This window comes from Leptodactylus fuscus, chromosome 5 (assembly GCF_031893055.1).
Source record: "Leptodactylus fuscus isolate aLepFus1 chromosome 5, aLepFus1.hap2, whole genome shotgun sequence".
Taxonomy (NCBI): domain Eukaryota; kingdom Metazoa; phylum Chordata; class Amphibia; order Anura; family Leptodactylidae; genus Leptodactylus; species Leptodactylus fuscus.
This window is the reverse complement of record NC_134269.1, coordinates 211,633,636-211,651,363: the sequence shown is the minus strand read 5'-3', so window position 1 is coordinate 211,651,363 and position 17,728 is coordinate 211,633,636. Positions and strand designations below refer to the sequence as shown.

The 17,728-nt window shown below is 43.2% G+C and overlaps 1 protein-coding gene across 1 annotated transcript in view; it reads right to left on the bottom strand.

Moving 5' to 3' along the window:
• The window catches only part of CREB3L2 (cAMP responsive element binding protein 3 like 2), a 34,567-nt gene extending 24,796 nt beyond the window's left edge, over nucleotides 1-9,771 (bottom strand). Inside the window, exon 1 of the mRNA XM_075275229.1 lies at nucleotides 9,391-9,771. Coding sequence (XP_075131330.1) covers nucleotides 9,391-9,486 — 96 coding nt within the window. The 5' untranslated portion in view covers nucleotides 9,487-9,771. The remainder of the gene's footprint in view (nucleotides 1-9,390) is intronic.
• Nucleotides 9,772-17,728: the final 7,957 nt, after the last annotated feature.

The following is a 17,728-nucleotide window of genomic DNA, read 5'->3' as shown; positions in this document are numbered from 1 at the left end:
TTTTGTTCTTTACGACGATAAGCACAAGGACTTTCCAGAATGTCCCTCAATTTCAATCAGTGACCTTACAATACCCAATGGCCAATGTAGAAAAACAGTATTGGTAAGAGGTGTACGTTAAAAAATTGCACCCCGTTCTGATTGTCATCTACCTTTTCCGATCCCCACTTTGGCCAAGCATGCATTTGTTCAGAAATTGCGAGAGTAGAGAGGTCTTTTGCCAAACACCTCTGTGGTCCAATCCTTTTCTCCTCGACGTCTGCCGTTGGGTAAGAATCAGGAGACCCATATCGGAGGTCGGACGGTGCCACCAACATAATCTAATGTGTACAACCACCTTTAGCACAAACTAACTGACTCGGCAAATACCGCAATGAGCATTCCAAAGTCAAAAAGTGCCATGACTCACGTCAGAAAACACGTGACACAAGTTTTAGAAAAACTTACAAAAATGCAACTTGCAAATACTTTCACCCCTGTAAAACAGGCTGGCACGGTCTGTATATAGCTCCGGCATGAGGGCTTTCTATTCTAAGGGAAAGTCCATTTGTCTCGGAAGGAGAGTAGACGGTTTCTGTTTATAGGCCGATGTTTCTAGGATTATATCATAGATCTGATAGAAGCAATGAACTCATGGTGATCTTTAGACTCTGGTAGAAGGACAAGAGACAGCAATAAACTGGACAGAATAAAACCGCCAGATCACAAACAAAACATATATGTATATATAACAAAAAAAATTTTAAAAAATTGGAAAATACAAAAACATACACCACTAAATAAAGGTCCATTCGTTATTCTCTCCTGCTAAACTGATATAAAGTGCATAAAACTTTTTGTTATAACCATCCCTCAAATAAAAAGGGGCAACACTTATAAATGATGCCGCAATCCCCTCTTTCAATGATGCTTTGTTGTCTGAATTGCCCTTTTACAGTAGCCCAGCCCCAAACGTGAGGGAGCCAGCACCCGCAGAACACTGGCCGTGCTGTATGGGGACAACGGGGTCTTTGATGGTGGTTAAGGCGAGTAGAAACCAACTAAGCAGATCTCTGATGAAGGGCCTGGTTGCAATTTTCAGTTTTATATAGGTTGCTGTAGTTTAGCAGTGAGGGTTCATACACGGCTCAGGGTGATCACCGCAGATGGAAGCCATTACTGTGCTGTGAAATCTCCACTTTTAAAGAGCCCAATATATTAGCAGATCATAAAGAGACCTCCAGTGATCAGCTGTAATCTGTGGAGATATCTGGGAGTAACTGTTTAATTTCCCTGCAGTGCCACCGCAGGGAAATTGAGGCATTACATAATGTCCATTCAAATTAATAGGCTATCTGTGTAATGCAGGACAGGACGGGTCCTCCAGAGCGAGAGACACTCTTTGCAATTACTCCTGCTAATGGAAGAGTATGGTTAATGAAGCCCCCCCCCCCCTACTCTTACTATAATAAAGAAGGGTCTAACCTGGCTCATTACTTAAATATAGTGTAAGCTGGAGGACCACAATTGGCTACAGCTTTTTCTGAAGTTGGATCCAAGGCGATCATCTGATTGCAAGATTGGCTTTAAAGTGGTTGTCCGGGACTAAGATATCGACTTCCATTACTTTTTCTCAAGCTAGTCACATCGCATCTGCTGGTCACACAGTCATGCCACGAGTCACTCCCATTAATATGAGATGCAAAACCAAACACAGCCAATATACAATGTACGGTGCTGTGCTCGGTAAGTGGTGATGAGGCCATAGCAATCGGTATCATAGTCCCAAGCAACCCCTTTAAGGTGATAAGACCTTTAAGAGTCATCACACAGACGCTGAGTGACGTAACCCTGCAGTGTTATTTTCCAGTTACACTGTACCGAATAACTATACAGCGTGTTATACTAAAAAGCTGGGTGGCAAAATTAAAGGGGTTGTATAGGATTACAGAAAACAATGCTGCTTTTTTTTGCATAAACATATCGTGTCGGGTATTGCAGTTCAACTACACTGAAGTAAATGGAACTGACCTGTAATACCTCACACAACCTGTAGATAGATGTGGCGTTGTTTTTGAAAGAAAGAGCCATGTTTTTGTCTAACCCCTTTAAGGACTCCATAGCGGCTGCTAAGTGTCATCCAGTACAGCTGCAGAAACATAAAGAAACCATCACGCCGCAGCTGACTTTTCTCAAGGCCGATGATACAAGCTGGAGTCTTTAACGCATTCCGGTGAAATTTAGGAGGAACCAAACAAACGCTAAAAACTGAAGGTTCCCACAATGGAAGATGGGGAGGGGGAGAAGAGAAGATGCCCAGCCCACCCCGTGAGTCAGATGGAAGGATTCTGTCGCAGCTAGCTCACATTTTCCCGTGGAAGGAATGAATGTAGGATGCAGGAAATCTGACCGCTTATTTTTCTTAAAGGGATAGTCCATTCGCTGTGCGTTTCAATACAAACTAGTGTTCTTTGTTGTCACCCACTTCAGGCGAAGGCTGGAGGTGTAAAAGAAGTGTTATTCAATGGGAAGTTCAGAAAAAATCCCCATCAGGGTAGATATCGAACACGACATATAGACAAGAGTGGTCACTGTTAGTTGTATCAGATCCTGGGAAAGTTGGGTGACTTTCCATAGGACTGTCATCACTACTTGGGTTATCACCTGGATTTTTCACGCGTGTACTACCGGAAAGCTGAGTGACAACCAAAATGGCCACCGTACAGCTCTCACAGGGGTTTTTACACAGCTTTCCAAGAATCCTGAATGACAAAATATTTATCAGTCTCCACCGTAAGGCTTTGGGAAAGCGGTGTGGCAGCTGTAATGGCTACGGATTCCGTGACCCTGACTGACCAGATGTGTTACAAAAGTACAGGCCAAGCCAATGGCCGGGAAATAAATGCCCGCCTGAGGGTAAGTGACCATCACAAAAGAGGTCCCCCATAGCCGCACACTGCGGAAATGTCTCCGGTCTAGGATAAACTGAGACTCCCGGCAGTCTGCAGCTGGAGAGTCACTTGAGGTAAAAGAGGGGGGAGAGGAATGTGCCGAAGCCTTCCCACAATCTCCAGCCATATACAGCCGGGCCTGGAGATGAAGATGGACCTGGCAAGCAATCAGATCACAGCTCACATTGTCTAACCAGAACTGGTAGGATGTAAGCTAGAATCTGATTGGTTGCTACGGGAAACTGCTCAACTCTACTGTGGCTCCGCATTTCTGTATGAGGCCTACAAGTGCACTGGTTATAAGAGGGGCTGGTTCAGTCAGATGTATAATAGTGCAAGCTACACCTACACTTTACTGGGGGATAAGGCGCTGACTCCACTTCTAGGGGTCTGGGGTCTGTACTAGTTTAGGGGTCTAGTCTGGGGTCTGTATTAGTTTAGGGGTCTGGTCTGGGGTCTGTATTAGTTTAGGGGTCTGGTCTGGGGTCTGTATTAGTTTAGGGGTCTGGTCTGGGGTTTGTATTAGTTTAGGGGTCTGGTCTGGTGTCTGTATTAGTTTAGGGCTCTGGTCTGGGGTCTGTATTAGTTCAGGGGTCTGTACTAGTTTAGGGGTCTGGTCTGGGGTCTGTATTAGTTCAGGAGTCTGGTCTGGGGTCTGTATTAGTTTAGGGGTCTGGTCTGGGGTCTGTATTAGTTTAGGGGTCTGGTCTGGGGTCTGTATTAGTTTAGGGGTCTGGGGTCTGTATTAGTTTAGGGGTCTGGGGTCTGTATTAGTTTAGGGGTCTGGGGTCTGTATTAGTTTAGGGGTCTGGTCTGGGGTCTGTATTAGTTTAGGGCTCTGGTCTGGGGTCTGTATTAGTTTAGGGCTCTGGTCTGGGGTCTGTATTAGTTTAGGGCTCTGGTCTGGGGTCTGTATTAGTTTAGGGGTCTGTATTAGTTTAGGGGTCTGGTATGGGGTCTGTATTAGTTTAGGGGTCTGGTCTGGTGTCTGTATTAGTTTAGGGGTCTGGGGTCTGTATTAGTTTGGGGGTCTGGTCTGGGGTCTGTATTAGTTTAGGGGTCTGGTCTGGGGTCTGTATTAGTTTAGGGCTCTGGTCTGGGGTCTGTATTAGTTTAGGGGTCTGGTATGGGGTCTGTATTAGTTTAGGGGTCTGGTCTGGGGACTGTATTAGTTTAGGGGTCTGGTCTGGGGTCTGTATTAGTTTAGGGGTCTGGTCTGGTGTCTGTATTAGTTTAGGGGTCTGGTCTGGGGTCTGTATTAGTTTAGGGGTCTGGTCTGAGGTCTGTATTAGTTTTAGGGGTCTGGTATGGGGTCTGTATTAGTTTAGGGCTCTGGTCTGGGGTCTGTATTAGTGTAAGGGGTCCAACAGGGCTGAGGTCCATATTAGGCAAAAGGGCATGGACCATGGCCTATATTATTTTAGTGGGTCTGTAGTTAGGGTTCTGGTTTTTGGTCTTGTTTTCCTGTTTTGGCCTTGGTTACACAGCGGGGTACAACCACATTTATCCGTTTATGCAGCTTTCAATCTAGGGATCGGTAGAAAGAGGCCAAGATGGGAATACACCTTTAAGTTGTCTTGGTTTCTGTATTAGTTTAGGGGTCTGGTCTGAGGGATCTCTGCATTTAGGGGTCCATATTATTTTAAGGGGACTGGCATGTTTATTGGTTTATGGGTCTAGGTCAGATCACACATGGCGGCAATACTATTTGTCATCCAGCTTTTCCAGAATCAGATATCCCTTAAACACCCTAATATAATAGTTTAACAAGTTTACCATCAAGAATCACTGAAGTTTTTGTATTTAACAGGGAATTTTTGTTCCTCTTAAAGGGATGCGGAGCGCATATCTCGGTTTCGTCATATCATTATAACAATACCTCTATCTCTTCAGTCGAGGAACAGAACTCGGGTGTGAAGGGGCCCTTTGTCCGATATTCACCCCCTTCCCCCACACTCAGCCTATGCCGAGATATATATTTAGCGATGTTATTATAAGGCTCTTGTTCCACCAGGCACCAGCCCTGCAGACACGGCTATAACTACACTACTCTTTGTGGTTGTGGTGAACGTAACCCACTATTAAAGGGACGGTCTTTTTGAATTTTTTTTTAAAGGGAAACGATCTCTTTCTGGCCACTTATAGAGGAATGTTCGCTTGCAGGCGGCCATATTCCTACTCTTCATATGTTTCACCTAGTGACAGGCATTAGACTGTCCGTATTGCCAGCAGCATCTGGTCTAGTGACATTCAGTCATCTGCAGGCGGAAGCGATCCTAGATCAGATTTCAAAGGGTCGGCAACACAACAAAGGCCCACCGGCCCATCCAGTCCTATGGCCCCATATCATCAGCCACATGTGAAGCTCTATGATTACGGAGACTGCGGTGGTGACTACCAGTCAACCACGGAAGATCGCGGGACGCTAAAAAAAATAAAATAATACAAATTATACAGTGGCTATATATGGAAGCAGCCTTATTGTTCGGTAAACCACAGCGACAGCTTTGACATATGTGGTAGAAATCTGGCCAGGGTCTCCATTACGGACCCTTCTAGTGCTATTCAGTATAAGATCAGCGGCGCCAGATGAGAAGACAGCCCCTTATCTTACTCTTTTTGTTAATATGGTGGCTTCAGAATACATCCTATGCCTGGCAAGCTGGGAGTTGTAGTTTTGCCCTCGATTACAGTCCTCTGTCCTATCTAATAGCGATTTTACGATACTAACGTATCATTACTGTATAACTGTACACAACATGTTATAATAACACGTGTAGTATCCGCAACGTGTGATTATAGGTGGAGCCCTAGAAGAAAGTACAGTGGCATCGTTCCTCAGGACCTGGCGGAGAGGCCAGGGGGCTCCTGGTACAGGAATGATCCTCTCCAGACATTCTGTACCGCCGCCAAGAATTCCGCACCAGTGAATACAGTCTGTCTACATCAAGGAGGTGAGCGATGGACGAGCAAAGGCCTGCAGCGATGAACAAAGCAAATACATATACGGCATGTACTAAAAAGGTACAAAAACCTGGTCATTCGGGATGCCTGGGCAAACATTATTCCGATTCCAGATTATAAACTGCTGGTACCAATTTTGGGATGGTGATGGCCACCACCAAGTGGTGGAGGAGGCCGGGACGTCATAGGTTATCTCAAAATGTTCAAACCCCCATGCATGTGGTACAGGTAGATACAATCCGGACTGTATACTGAATTTCCCAGAGTAAAATCGTTCCAGAGACCGGGACTTGTTGCATCATAGTGTCCAGATTTACCGGGCCGCATTTACCCATGTGCATGGGGCAAGGACTTGTCAAATCCGGAACCGAGGGGTAAATTGTATAAAGAAGAATTGCACAACTTTCTAATATTCTTTGTTTTTCAATTCTTTTTTTTTCCAAAAATTCTGCTTGCCCCTCTTGGGATTGTTCACACGGGGCAAGAGGGGGCAGATTCTGATGCTGAATCCATCTCAGAATCCGCCCCCTCACAACTAAGGTCTAGATCAGGGGTCCTCAAACTTTTTAAACAGTGGGCCGGAGGCAGAGCAGGTCGCTCAGACATCGGGAGCGGTGCCCTCCAATAGGTAAAGTAAGTGCGCTCCATGGCCTGGCCCGAGCTCCCCATGAGCTTCATTATGAATGCACGCCTGCCGGCGTTGTCGGCGGGGCCAGACAGAAGTGCTTGGCGGGCCGCATGTGGCCCCCGGGCCGCAGTTTGAGGACCCGTGGTCTAGATAGACCGCTAGCTTCCTTTTTCTGTGAGTGGTATGTTCCTCCTCACGGAAAAAAGAAGCAAGCTGCCCTTTTTTCAGGCGGATTCCGTGGCTGAGTCAGTCCCGGCGTCCGCCTCGCGACAACACCCTCCGGACTAGGCCCATTCATTTGGGCCTACTCCGGAGCGGGAAGCCGTGACTGTCGCAGCGGGCGCATATTGGTCCTATTCTGACGTGGCTTCCCCCATCAGACTCAGGACCAGAATACGTGGTCGGGTGCCCCGTGTGACCGAGGCCTTTGGAGGAGGCCGGATTTTCAGTCTCCAGATGTCAATTGAAAGTTTTCCTTATAGTAACCACACACATAAATCATGATGATTGTGAGGAATTGAAACTCGAAAGACGTCAAAAAGTTGCAAAACTTTTCTGCATAAAACGATCATGCTTTGTTTGCAAAAAAAAAAAGTTAAAAACTTTACAGGGACATTCCACTGGTGTAACAATCAGCATTGTTAATTGTCTCGATCAATAGATAATGTGACGCCATATAAATCGTTCCCCCTCTAAAATGTGTTGTGGTCTGTGTACGCAGCTCCTATGCAGGCCTTTGTGTCTACATGGTAACAGACTACAAACCCTATGTAGTCTTATCCTGCAGTCATGAAGTCCAGCACTTCTTTCCAAGACATTGAGGCCCAATACGCATAAAAATCCTCCAATGATAAGTGTATAAGGGCACCGCAACTCCGCCCGGTCTGAAAAGTTGGGAGGAAGGAAGGATCAGGCATGTTGAATCTTTTCATGTCCAATCTTTCGTGTCATACAAAATAAGCTACTGCCAGAGGTTTCCGTCAACGGCTTATTCCCTTCTACTCATTGAGAACACATGCATGCTTGGCCAAGCCAAGCATTCGTGTATATGGAGGAGTCAGAAGGAATAGCTGTCTACCAAACTTTCAGCTGACAACTGGTGAAGAAGAATGGGCACCTTTGGAAAGGCTCAAAGGACAGAGGTACGCAGGCATGGCTTCAAAATGGGACCACTCGAAGCTTGCTAGTAGTCTGTTATCTTGGAAACACATGGGTAGATGAGGGATCCATTTACATATATCTATGTAGGGTGGGTCAAGAATGAAATAGTCTCATTCTGAGGTGTCCATTCACTTCAATGTAGGGTGGCGGCACATGCATGGGGAACAGGACCCCCTCATTTCAAAACTGATGGGGGTCCCAGAGGCCGAACTACTACCATTCACACTTTTAGGGTGTGCCTGTCTGATGGGTCATATCAAATATATCACATGGTGACATCTGCATAGGCGAATGATATAGGGCCACCGTACAAAGCAAAAACACAAACAGGAGGGATTTGCTGGAAAGGTCAATGTTCCATCTCGGAGCAGATGGGGTGACCTTCTCAGTAAATCCTATTTAACAAACATTTCTCCCGGCCCTGATGTTTACACATCAGTTTAATGCACAGGAAGGGCTTTCAATAGGAACCTCCGATCCCCCCCACTGACAACCTACAGCTACCTAACACTAAGAAAGTGCCCCCTTAGGCTGGAAAAAAGAAGCTGATCACATGACCTCCAACAACGGTCCCCCAGCAATCATTTGTAACCTGTGGGGAACACGATTGCAACTGATTAATTCCTCCACAGCACCCCCAGAGGATAAATGAAACATTACACAGTTTGCATTTAAAACAATGGGGTTTCTGTGTAACGTATGGACACGCCGGGTCCTCCAAAGAGAAAGACACTCTTTATAGTGGCTCTGAGAGTCGCGAATCTCTAAAACAGTGACAGCTCGAAACGCAAGCTACAGAACTCAACGCTATGTCAACCATGAGGATGGATATGTCAGAAGGTTACAGGCTACTGTCAAGGTTCACAACCAATTTGCGACCCCATCATCTCGCACTCATCCTTTTTTGAAGGCCAGAACTTATGGATGACTAAGATAGACACTTATGGGCTAAATTGACTATTCTATAAAATTTATGGAGTTCCCCTTTAAATTTTCCAACCTTCCGGCTACATCTTGACATAAATTAGAGGAAGCTGTCCCAATTTGCGTTGCTGTTTGCGCCTATACGGCACGCTGGCTCATACGTCGCTGCAACAAAGGAAAATTAGTCTACCAAGAAACCAGGGAAGAAATTTCCACCACATCGGATAGAAACTTTTTCAAATTATTTTTAAAACAATTTGCAAAATTTCCAAAAAGAGCAGCAAAAAAATCTGAACGGGTTCATCTGGGTCTCCAAGATTGGCCTAGGGTGGAAACGAAGGTGACAAAGCTGGAAGAAAAAAGTCGACTACGTTGGATAGAAACTTTTTAGAATATTCAAAAAAAAAAAAAAAATTAGCAAATTTTCCAAAAAGAGCAACGAAAAAGTAGAACGGTTTCATATGTGTCACATATCCCCCCCCCCCCCTCCCCACCAGACGCACAGCTGTTGGCCCCCATCCAGGTGTGGAAGGTTATAACATCTGCAGGCAACGTGCCTTCCCCTTTAAGGGTTTGGATGGAGAAAATGGGAAGAACGTGTCGGGAAGCCAATAAGATCCCCGAAATGCAAAGAGGAGCCCCCCAAAAATGAGTATCGGCTCCATAACTAAAGAAATATTAGGACTAAGGAAAAATTTCTAGAATTGGGTGACTACTGTGCAACACACTAGCCAAGTGACAGTCAGGAATAAAATAACTTTATCGACAGCGGTGTCTTCTTACCGTATTATAGAGCGAGTCGCTCTCGGCCACCTCGGACAGCTCACTCAGTTTACGATCCCATTGTATGACAGAGTCGCCGCTCTCCATTATCTCCATGGTCTGGACGCGAAGGGTTAATCGTAAATTTTAGAAGGCTACTCGGACGTAAAATCCAGCAGATCAGGGATCAGCTGATCAGCGCAGTTTAAAGGGACTGGGGTAAGTTTTCGGACAATATGGCGAGTCCAGTAGGTGAGCTGGGTGCAGTGGCAGTGCTGCTGTGGAGATCAGGGTGATGACAGTGGCTTCACTCCAGTGTGAGGGTCTGTGAGGTCCAGTGGGAGGTCAGGGTAAGCAGAGTCAGTGCACAGCTGTGAGATCCTCCTGCTTCTGAGTCCAGGATCACACTGACAGCCTCACTCAGCCCTCACCCGCCCACCTGAACACAAAACACGCCCACGCCTCCCTCTCCACCAATCACCACCTCGGCGACTCTACTCTCGGCCAATCAGCGAGCTCTCCGTGCCCCGAGGGAAAACGCAGCTGTAGTTCACAGGAATGTGGGCGGGGCTTCTGGTGTTTGATAACTTCGCCAGCCAATCAGCGGGCGCGCGGAGAGTTAAACCCGGTAGAGAACGCGAGTCGGGCGGTTGATTGACGTCCCGATAGACCAATAAGGGGGCGAGGTAAGATGGCGCGTCCAATGAGATAAGGACAAGAATATCTGTGCGACCAACACAGAGGAGTCCCCGCCCACACGTGTGGCTGCCGGTGCTCAGCTGTCAGTGTTGTTCTGGTGCTGCCTTCTATATTATATTATAGGAGGGAAACAGTCAGCAATGTCAACAAGCCTGCAATGTAATCCTATGACTATATCGATAATATTGGCATTTTATAATATTAGGCAATTGACTAACCGCAAGCATTGGGAGGTAGCGTCGCAATTCGCCATACAGTAAGGGCTAGTTCACACGTAAATTACGTGTGGCTTATTTTGGTCCTGAAAAAAAAGCTTCCTTAAGGGTTAGTTCACACGATGCCCGTCCGCGCGGGTTTTGACACAGAGACGCGGCGAGACGCGTCTCTCTCTGGTCAAAACCCGTCTGCCGCGACCATCGTGGTCGCGGCTTTCCCCTCGTATGTCGGCTCAAATGAATGAGCCAACACAGGAGGGTGCTGCCACTAGGCGGAAGCCTTGGCCCAGCGCGCCGCGGCTTCCGCCTGAAGAAAGGACATGCCGCTTCTTTTCTCCACTAGCAGCAGCCCGCCGCTAGCGGAAAAAAGAAGCCCGGCGGTCTGCATAGACCACCATTGTAAAGGGGCGGATTTTGAAGCGAAATCTGCTGTCAAAATCCACACCCCTTTTCCCATGTGTGAACGAGCCCTTAGTTCACACGTGAAAAAAGCCTCGCTGATTTTGGCACTGATTTTTCAGCGTCACTTTTTTTGGACGCTGTTTTTTTGCATTGGACACTGTTTTTGACACTTTTTCGGTCGCTGTTTTTTTAAGCTTTTTTTTTTTGCACTACAAAAAAAAATTAAATAAAGTTATTAGTACATGATAAAAAAAAAAACACTAGCGGTTTCGGTCGCTGTGTTTGCCAAAACAGCTACAAAAATAAGTGAGCGGTTTTTTCAGTGCCCCATAGACTCCAATTCATTTTTTCAGGCGTTAAAGGCCTGAAGAAAGGTTATGTTGCTTCTTTTTCTGCTAGCAAGCTAGCAGAAAAACAAAAAGTGAGTGATTCACATAAGGCTATATTATATGGAGGCTGATTTTGAAGCGAAATCAGCTGTCCTGTCAAAATCAGCCTCCATGTCCCTGTTCTGGGGGTCCAGGTAATCCAAAGAGCTCGTTCATACGCGGGGGGGGGGGGGGGGGGGGATTTTGACACAGAGAGTGACGCGGGAGCCGCGTCACTCTCAGGTCTAAACCCGCCTGCCACAACCATCGCGGTCGTGGCTTTCCCCTCCGTAGCCGGCTCAAATGAATGGGCCGACAGTGGAGGGTGCTGCTGCTAGGCGGAAGCCGCGGCTTCCGCCTGAAGAAAGGTCAATCTACATAGACCGCTATTGCTGTCAAAATCCGCCCCTTTGTTCACGTGTGTACTAGCCCACAAACTAACTGCCGCTTTCTCGTCCTTCCCCTCCTGTCCCTAACAGGCCGTAATTCACACCACAGCAAATAAAGGGCAATGTGACGGACATTTTTGAAAATCCAGCCCGCAGTAAAACTGAGGTAAATCTGACGAACATTTTCTATAAGTAATATGTAAACTGAGGTAAATTTTCTATAAGTAATATGGAGAAAACTGAGGTAAATTTTCTATAAGTAATATGGAGTAAATTGAAGTAAATTTGAGGAACATTTTCTATAAGTTATATGGAGTAAACTGAGGTAAATTTGAAGCAAATTTTCTAAAACCGATATGGAGTAAACTGAGGTAAATTTTCCATGAATAATATGGAGTAAACTAAGGTAAATTTTCTATAAGTTATATGGAGTAAACTGAGGTAAATTTGAGGTAAATTTTCTAAAACTAGTATGGAGAAAACTGAGGTAAATTTGAGGTAAATTTTCTAAAACTAGTATGGAGTAAACTGAGGTAAATTTGAGGTAATTGGCCATATTCTTATCTATGCATTGTATCCTTGCTATGTAACATGTAAATTTGCCTCTCTGGGGTCTATACAATGGCAGCCATGCGGGTTCTGACCTAAAACTGATTAAAATGACTAGGCACTTATTTATGGAGGACGGGGTGTTGGTGACAATTTACACCTTAATTTTTGAGGTGTGATTTGAGGATCCAGGTCAGGATTAGCATTGACTGACTCCATTCAGGTGGCAGACACCCAGCCCTGATTACATTACATTAGATAGTCATCTAATCTACCCCTAAACTACTTACAGGGCCCCTCCATTGTGTCTGGACCTATGGAGCCCACCCCGCCCACATAGACACCCATTGTTTATGTAGGTGTATTTGCGCAGGTCTACCTCCAGAGGCATCACTATAGCTCGGAGATACACAAGGGCCCAAAATGCTGAAAAGGGCCCCAAGATCCCTGGCCATATAAGAAGACACCAATATGGGGGCACTATAGCCAAGGGGATGCTTCGCGTTACACCACCACTGTACACTTTTGTCCTTTGAACTTGATAGGGAATAGAGCGCCCATTGGCAGTCACTACATTAGATTAATTAAAGGGATATTCCTATCTATAGAAAAAAAAAATCAAATACTGATTTTTGAGAAGGGCAAAAAATTGATGGTGACGTCACCGAATATCAACCAGACGTGATAGGAAACCCTACTGAGCGCCACACAGCATTTGTAAAAATTTGTTTTTTTGTTTTTTTTTTCTGGTTGTTTTGTTGACCTTTGGAAAACCCCTTTAAGGAAACTGGGAAATACCTCAGAGGTGATCTAACAATGACCGTAACAAACAAAACAACAAATAAACTACGACCTATACATGGAAATTTCTAAAATTCCCATTGTTCCCGCAACACCTGAACCTGCTGATGACCTCGTCAGAAATCCCATTGATGTTATTGGATCCTTCAGGTACCATAAATGTAGCAATGATTGATATAAAGGTTGGATTAGAGAAGGAGGGGTATATACTACTGCAGCCAGTTTGTTAGTTTGATTCATAAGAATTATTAAGAAATGTAACTGATAGAGACGATTAAAGATCTCTTAATTTATTGTGTCAACAATTCCTATGTATAAAGAGGGGTCTCCATGGCAACAGACTACCAACAAGCCCTTTGTGTAGTCTGATCCTACAGTCATGTATTATTCTCTTCTATCTATCTATCTATCTATCTATCTATCTATCTATCTTCTATCTATCTATCTATCTATCTATCTATCTATCTATCTATCTATCTTCTATCTATCTATCTATCTATCTATCTCCTATCTATCTTCTATCTATCTATCTCCTATCTATCTATCTATCTATCTATCTATCTATCTATCTATCTCCTATCTATCTATCTATCTATCTATCTATCTATCTATCTATCTATCTCCTATCTATCTATCTATCTATCTATCTCCTATCTATCTTCTATCTATCTATCTCCTATCTATCTATCTCCTATCTATCTATCTATCTATCTATCTATCTATCTATCTATCTATTTATCGCCTATCTATCTATCTATCTATCTATCTCCTATCTATCTTCTATCTATCTATCTCCTATCTATCTATCTATCTCCTATCTATCTATCTATCTATCTTCTATCTATCTATCTATCTATCTATCTCCTATCTATCTATCTATCTATCTCCTATCTATCTATCTATCTATCTATCTCCTATCTATCTCCTATCTATCTATCTATCTATCTATCTATCTCCTATCTATCTTCTATCTATCTATCTCCTATCTATCTCCTATCTATCTATCTATCTATCTATCTATCTATCTATCTATCTATCTATCTCCTATCTATCTATCTATCTATCTATCTATCTATCTATCTATCTCCTATCTATCTATCTATCTATCTATCTATCTATCTCCTATCTATCTATCTATCTATCTATCTATTTATCTCCTATCTATCTATCTATCTATCTATCTCCTATCTATCTTCTATCTATCTATCTATCTATCTATCTATCTATCTATCTCCTATCTATCTCCTATCTATCTATCTATCTATCTATCTATCTATCTATCTATCTATCTATCTATCTATCTCCTATCTATCTATCTATCTATCTATCTCCTATCTATCTATCTATTTATCTCCTATCTATCTATCTATCTATCATCTATCTATCTATCTATCTATCTCCTATCTATCTCCTATCTATCTATCTATCTATCTATCTATCTATCTATCTCCTATCTATCTATCTATCTATCTATCTATCTCCTATCTATCTATCTATCTATCTATCTCCTATCTATCTATCTATCTATCTATCTATCTATCTATCTCCTATCTATCTATCTATCTATCTATCTATCTATCTATCTCCTATCTATCTATCTATCTATCTATCTCCTATCTAGCTATCTCCTATCTATCTATCTCCTATCTATCTATCTATCTATCTATCTATCTATCTATCTCCTATCTATCTATCTATCTATCTATCTATCTATCTCCTATCTATCTTCTATCTATCTATCTCCTATCTATCTCCTATCTATCTATCTATCTATCTATCTATCTATCTATCTATCTATCTATCTATCTATCTATCTCCTATCTATCTATCTCCTATCTATCTATCTATCTATCTATCTATCTCCTATCTATCTATCTATCTATCTATCTATCTATCTATCTCCTATCTATCTATCTATCTCCTATCTATCTATCTATCTATCTATCTATCTATCTATCTCCTATCTATCTATCTATCTATCTATCTATCTATCTATCTATCTATATCCTATCTATCTATCTATCTATCTATCTCCTATCTATCTATCTATCTATCTATCTATCTATCTATCTATCTCCTATCTATCTATCTATCTATCTATCTATCTATCTATCTCCTATCTATCTATCTATCTATCTATCTATCTATCTATCTATCTCCTATCTATCTATCTATCTATCTATCTATCTATCTCCTATCTATCTATCTATCTATCTATCTATCTCCTATCTATCTATCTATCTCCTATCTATCTATCTATCTATCTATCTATCTATCTATCTATCATCTATCTATCTAGCTATGTATCTATCTATCTCCTATCTATCTCCTATCTATCTATCTATCTATCTATCTATCTATCTATCTCCTATCTATCTATCTATCTATCTATCTATCTATCTATCTATCTATCATCTATCTATCTAGCTATGTATCTATCTATCTATCTCCTATCTATCTCCTATCTATCTATCTATCTATCTATCTATCTATCTATCTATCTATCTATCTCTCTCCTATCTATCTCTCTATCTCCTATCTCCTATCTATCTATCTATCTATCTATCTATCTATCTATCTATCTATCTATCTATATCCTATCTATCTATCTATCTATCTATCTATCTATCTCCTATCTATCTATCTATCTATCTATCTATCTATCTATCTATCTATCTCCTATCTATCTATCTATCTCCTATCTATCTATCTATCTATCTATCTATCTATCTCCTATCTATCTATCTATCTATCTATCTATCTATCTATCTATCTCCTATCTATCTATCTATCTATCTCCTATCTATCTATCTATCTATCTATCTATCTATCTATCTATCTATCTATCTATCTATCTATATCTATATATCACATAACACAGCAGGATCTAACTTCATGGTATGGTTGTGACCTGTAACCATGGAAACACATAGACCTGCGTAGGACCTGTATACAATGGTAGACGATTGACTTCCTTATTTATAGACCTTCCAGCCATTACAATACAGTAACAGGAATATAAAGAATTGTTGACTCTCGGGGGAATGTCGCCAAGTCAGGGAAGGTAAAAAATTACATAAACACACAATGTAAAGCGAGGGATAGTGAAATGTGAGAGGTACAATAGGAATGTAAATGTCACTGCCTGGTGTGAACTGTGGATTTGGACAGCTGGGAATGGGGTGACATAATGACTCCTGTTCTTCAAAGGGAGCGCAGCCGCCTCCTGCAGGACATCGAAAACCTGTATCCCAGGTCAGACTGGAAGGTTGGATCTATTATTGGACACATTGTGATACTGTGCGGATGGATTAGTCGGGAATTTGTCCTTGAATTTGTGAAAGAATATTAGATTCAGGTTAATTCAGGTGACAGAGTCATTATCCTGTACCCCAAGTATCAGCCTGTCATTATCCTGTACCCCAAGTATCAGCCTGTCACTATCCTGTACCCCAAGTGTCAGCCTGCCATTACCCTGTACCCCAAGTATCAGCCTGTCATTATCCCGTACCCCGAGTATCAGCCTGTCATTATCCTGTACCCCAAGTATCAGCCTGTCATTGTCCTGTACCCCGAGTATCAGCCTGTCATTATCCTGTACCCCAAGTATCAGCCTGTCATTATCCTGTACCCCGAGTATCAGCCTGTCATTATCCTGTACCCCAAGTATCAGCCTGTCATTGTCCTGTACCCCGAGTATCAGCCTGTCATTATCCTGTACCCCAAGTATCAGCCTGTCATTATCCCGTACCCCAAGTGTAAGCCTGTCATTATCCTGTACCCCAAGTATCGGCATAGCATTGTCCTGTACCCCAAGTGTCAGCCTGTCATTATCCTGTACCCCAAGTATCAGCCTGTCATTATCCTGTACCCCAAGTGTCAGCCTGCCATTACCCTGTACCCCAAGTATCAGCCTGTCATTATCCTGTACCCCAAGTCTCAGCCTGTCATTATCCTGTACCCCAAGTATCAGCCTGTCATTATCCTGTACCCCAAGTATCAGCCTGTCATTATCCTGTACCCCAAGTCTCAGCCTGTCATTATCCTGTACCCCAAGTCTCAGCCTGTCATTATCCTGTACCCCAAGTGTCAGGGGTATTATTCTCTCCCATTATACCTCCATGAAACCTTCTACCTGAGTCAAACAACCAGCGCACCCACAGACCAGACAGTGACTGTTTTAGGGTTTAGCTAGTTTGGCGGTAATCTCTGTGACTAGATAGAAAATATATGAATAGTCATGAGACTGTCCATGTATAATACATGGAGAGCTGGGTGCGGACGGGCGTGATCCGTGACCTCTGGAGAATTACTGGAAGTTTTGTTGGGGTGAAGTTACATCGTATGTGGTTACCATAAACCCAGATCAGGATGGCTTTTACCTGGATCTGTCTCCATACAATTGTCTTAAAGGGGTTTTCCAGGCTGACCCATTGATGCCCTATCCTTAGCATAGGTTATTTGGGTGGCACTGCGACCTCTTCACAGAAAACCAAGCACAGCGCCATAGATTGTATAGTGGCTGTTCTTAGTATTGCAGCTCGGTAAACCATATTGGCAAGTTGCAAACCTTTCTATTTTGCGACTTTTAAGCTTTATTTCCCTAAAAATTGAACCCCACCTTTAGGAGGAGCGGTCATTCATTCGACCAGTTTCTTATCGTAGGTAGGCGAAAATTCTCTTTAAGAGGGGTGAGGCATGGAGCTGGCCAATTTAATGGCCTGTTTTCGGTTCCAGGGCGCTTTTTACTTCATGGTATGTCCATTATCTTAATTTGTTCATTATTGGCGGTGATGGCGGCCACAAGGCACAAACGGGTAAATTTAGCAGAGTCGTGTTATGACAAGGCTTCGTTGTCGGCGGGCCTGGCTCGTATTATTTCAGTGATTTTGGTGGATCACAGGCCCCTGTGTAAGCCGGGAGACGGGTATAAATA